The sequence below is a fragment of the Phragmites australis genome, chromosome 3 (assembly GCF_958298935.1).
Source record: "Phragmites australis chromosome 3, lpPhrAust1.1, whole genome shotgun sequence".
NCBI classification, from domain to species: Eukaryota; Viridiplantae; Streptophyta; class Magnoliopsida; order Poales; family Poaceae; genus Phragmites; species Phragmites australis.
The window spans coordinates 20,127,541-20,131,494 of record NC_084923.1 but is presented as its reverse complement, the minus strand read 5'-3'; the positions used below and the strand labels follow the sequence as shown (position 1 = coordinate 20,131,494).

The 3,954-nt window shown below is 46.2% G+C and overlaps 1 protein-coding gene across 1 annotated transcript; it reads right to left on the bottom strand.

The window, feature by feature from the left end:
- Positions 1-2,034: 2,034 nt before the first annotated feature.
- On the bottom strand, positions 2,035-3,333 carry LOC133911062 (peroxidase 2-like). The gene is made up of 2 exons (XM_062353282.1): positions 3,055-3,333; positions 2,035-2,948 (listed from the first exon to the last, which is right to left on the bottom strand). The coding sequence occupies exons 1-2, from the start codon at positions 3,298-3,300 to the stop codon at positions 2,187-2,189; spliced, it is 1,008 nt and encodes a 335-aa protein (XP_062209266.1). The 5' UTR covers positions 3,301-3,333; the 3' UTR covers positions 2,035-2,186.
- Between the last annotated feature and the right edge of the window lie 621 nt (positions 3,334-3,954).

Sequence of the window (3,954 nt, the reverse complement as noted above, 5' to 3'; positions counted from 1 at the left end):
TGGGTGGTGGAAAACTATTTCTCGTTCTTGCAATCAATGCATGTACACTACATCTATTGAGACTGTGTATTTGACTTGCGTTCCGTGGATGCTACTAGGAAACACTCCACATCGTTCACATCGTTCTTGTACTCTGCGCTGACACATCTTTCTTGCTTAGGGTCTCCATAGGACTAAGATGAACTTTGGTTTTTAAGCTAAAATTTTGAGTTAAAATGCTAAATATAGGATTTAACATGGGGATTTCAACTTACTTAAGCTCAAGGGGCTCCTAGAAGCTTGCTTGATGTTGGGAAAAAATTCAGGGTTCACTTGCCCTAAAAATTGAAGAAAAGGCAATTGAGCAAATGGAGAGGAAAGAAAAGATTTGTTTGGATAGCTAGAGAGAGCTCATCTAGACCTTCTTCTTGACCAAAATTGAGCTTGAGTGGTGGGAGAATTAATGGAGAAGAACGAATGAAGTGGTTACTGCCGTGGGAGAGTTTGTGAGGGAGAGAGTTCTGAAGTGGTCTGTTAAACTCATGCTAGAAGAATCTAGGGAAGGGGAGGGCATCACTACTGGCTCATACTACTTGCCGGCAGTGATGTCCTTCTATCGTTGCCGATTAGTGGATTAAGCCAGTAGAGATGAGGGAGTAGGGCATCACTGTCAGCTCAATCTATCGACCAACAGTGATAACCCTTATCACTACCGGTTCATAAGCCCCGATGACTGGTTCTTCCTGCACGGTTTATGAACTGGTAGTGATGCCACCTCACTGCCGGTCCATTAGTAACTAGTAGTGATGAGCCGGCATATAAGGCCGGTTCTGTAGTAGTGAGATAATTCGAACTTCAGAGTAGATGATCCGGTCTAGAGCAGATTATTGACCAGACATGTAGTCTAGAGTAGGGATTTCAATTTAGGAGACATTTTAGAAAAATATATAGTCTGGAGGCAGGGATATCTATTTCGGTTTTTCTGCATGTGAACGAGAAATATTATATTGGTAAAAAAATTCGGTCAAGTTTAATTTTTTTATGAATTTTATTATGGTTATATAAATGGAATGCTACTTCGAGCATCGAAATATGTTTGTATCGTGTTGTTAAATGTCCTCCACTCCTTGTTAAATATTTTGAGGTTGATTCCCAGCCCTCGCTCTCTTTTTTCCCAATTTTCTGTCAATGACAATTGGGACCACACCAGCTTAGTGGTGAATAAAATAGGAATTGCACGCTGGGGGTTTGAAGGGGACTTCTTCTCTAACGGGATTGTAGCTAATCCATCGAGATACGGCTTATATAGATAACCGAAATAGAAAGAAAACAACTGAAGCATACTAGAAATTTAAATTTTCGAAATTTTTCAAATTTTTTGACTGAAATTCAGAACGAAAATTAGTGGATTCGCAAATTCTGGTAATTCCACCGATGAAAGAAATTTTTTGCAAACCAGAATTAAAATTCCTGGTGTACATAGGTGTTTATTCTAGGGCTTCAAAATTTTGTGAACAGTGGATAATACGATCACTTGTGGGATAATCTGCACAGTTGAGTGGATAGTCCGGTTAATGGAACAGACGAACAACTGAATGATCTATACATAGACGGTATTTCTCAGTGGTCTCAGAATATCTAAAGAGCAGATGATCGATCGATTGACCAGAGCGGATGATATGGTCAAGTGTACGGCCCTTCAGTGGCTATATTTTTTATCGTTGCAAGTTGCAATTGTAAAGAGTGGATAATCCGATCGGAGCACATAATCTGTTTTTTTTTTTTCAAACAGAGTTGGTACAACGGCAATGTTTTTGTCGAGGCTATAATACCCCCTTGGCTGGTTGATTTAAAAAGCTCTTTGTACTATCTACTCGATATCTCATATGTTTTTCAAGGGTCATTAAGTTATATTTGTCGTCCAATATTGATGTCTAATTGTTAATAAGTTGTTCCCGTTGTTGCTGGATTCTTCTGTCAGGCTATTTCCTCCATTGAAGCCCCATTCCCATATGTTAAGTAGTTCTACGTTGTTGAGTTTTACTTCCACGAGCATACATCAAATACCGGCTTTATTAACATTATTACACTCATGATACAAATCAAAATTCATTAAAATGAAACGAAACAATGGTAATGCAACAACATGCAAATATTAATCACCATGCACATAAGTGTGAAATTGAGCTTATTGCAGACGATCAGAGCTAGTTGACAACCCGGCAGTTCCTCCTGACCTCGCCGCTGCTGCCGGTTTTCACCTCGACGCTGGCCATCTTCACCATAGCCGCCTTGAACCTGTCCTCCCACCAACCGGGGATGTTGGCGTTGTCCGAAACCAGCTTCGCCGTCGCCTGTGATGCCAGGAGCGACGCGTCCGACGTGAAGAGCACCCTGTGCGCCAGCACGTTCTTGTAGTACTGGTTATCCAGCGTATCGGGCGTCACGACGTCCTGCACTACGGTTGGGTCGTTGTTGGAGCTCGGGCTCGCCGGACACTGGCCCCTCAATGACATGGCGAACGACGGGTTGATGTCGGAGGGCACGGCGAGGCGGTCAGGTACGAAGGATGAGCAATGGGAGCGGCCGACGGTGTGTGCGCCCGAGAGCACGACCATGTCCTCGACGCCGAGCCCCTTGGTGGCGAAGTTGGCGACAAGCTGTGATAGGTCGAAGGTGGGCGGAGGGAGGAAGTCGAGGGTGCGGGAGGCGTTGGAGACGCGCCCGTCGAGGCGACCAGCTGGCATGTCGAAGTTGACACGGCGGTGGCTGAGGAAGAAGGAGGCGTCGCGGGCGGCGAAGGCGATGATGTCGGCGCAGGAGACGACCCCAGGGCAGGCGTGCTCGACAGCAGCCTTGGCAGCGTCTATGACTTCGAAGCCGCGGAGGCTGGGGTTGTTGGGCGGGCCGAGCTTCTCCGGCTGCGGGTTGGCCGGCGTCGGGTCCAGGAGGACGGAGGCGTCACAGCCCTGCGTGCCACGCATGCATCAGTGACAGGACACATGCGCGTGGTTGCCCAGAATATAGTAAAATTGTAGCTCAAGTCAATGTACGTAGAAAGTTCTTGGACTGTACCTCGACGAAGCAGTCGTGGAAGAGCATGCGGATGATTCCGGCTCCGATGCCGGGGTTCTGTCGGACGGCGGCTCCGACAACGTGCTTGACGATGGCCTCTGCGGGCGGGCACTTGTCGTGGTAGTAGCCTACCTTTAGCCCGCACGCATCAGGGCTTGGAGGGTTGTAGTAACCAGCTGCTGCTGCTTGCCATGTCGCTGCCATGAGCAGCGCACACGAGAGCAGACTTGCCACCTTGCTCGCCATTCTTGCTGATCGTGAGGCTAGTGATAGTGATAGTTGAGACTGGGGTTGTGAAGTGCTGTTGCTGCTCACACCTATTTATATCGTGGCAAGGCTTCTGAACGGATGCCTTCTGAATGTTTGTTTATCTCGGCAAGTCGGCATGTTGGGGACGCAAGCGATCGAGCGCGGAATGTGGCTAGCTGTTTGACTACAGCTCAGATTGTCGGTCACAAGTGATGCGACGTTTGTTCGTTAAACTGGGCAGGTATGTAAGCCCGGCGTGCTAATCAAAGGTTTCGAGCTAAAACCCATGTGCTTAATTGGCGGTGTACCTTATATGTATGTAGTGTACTGCCCGGATTATGGATATGTACATGGATTGAAGCAAGCATCGAGCATGCATAAGCTAGGGATTAAAGTCAAAGTATGGTCCCTTAACAATTGATCTGTTCGTTCCAGTTGGATTCTTAAAAGATGTTAGGTTGGATGCTTGCGTGATCGACTAACAGATCATGTTTTTTGTTTATCAATTTCGACAGCTATTTTACACTGCAATCAAAAGGAAAAGTAAAGAAGAAAATGAGTAGCTGACTTGATTTTTGTTTGAAATTGTATGCTACACGCGTACGTGTGAAAAAGGAGCAAACGAAATAACAAAATTAAGATGCGCAGAAA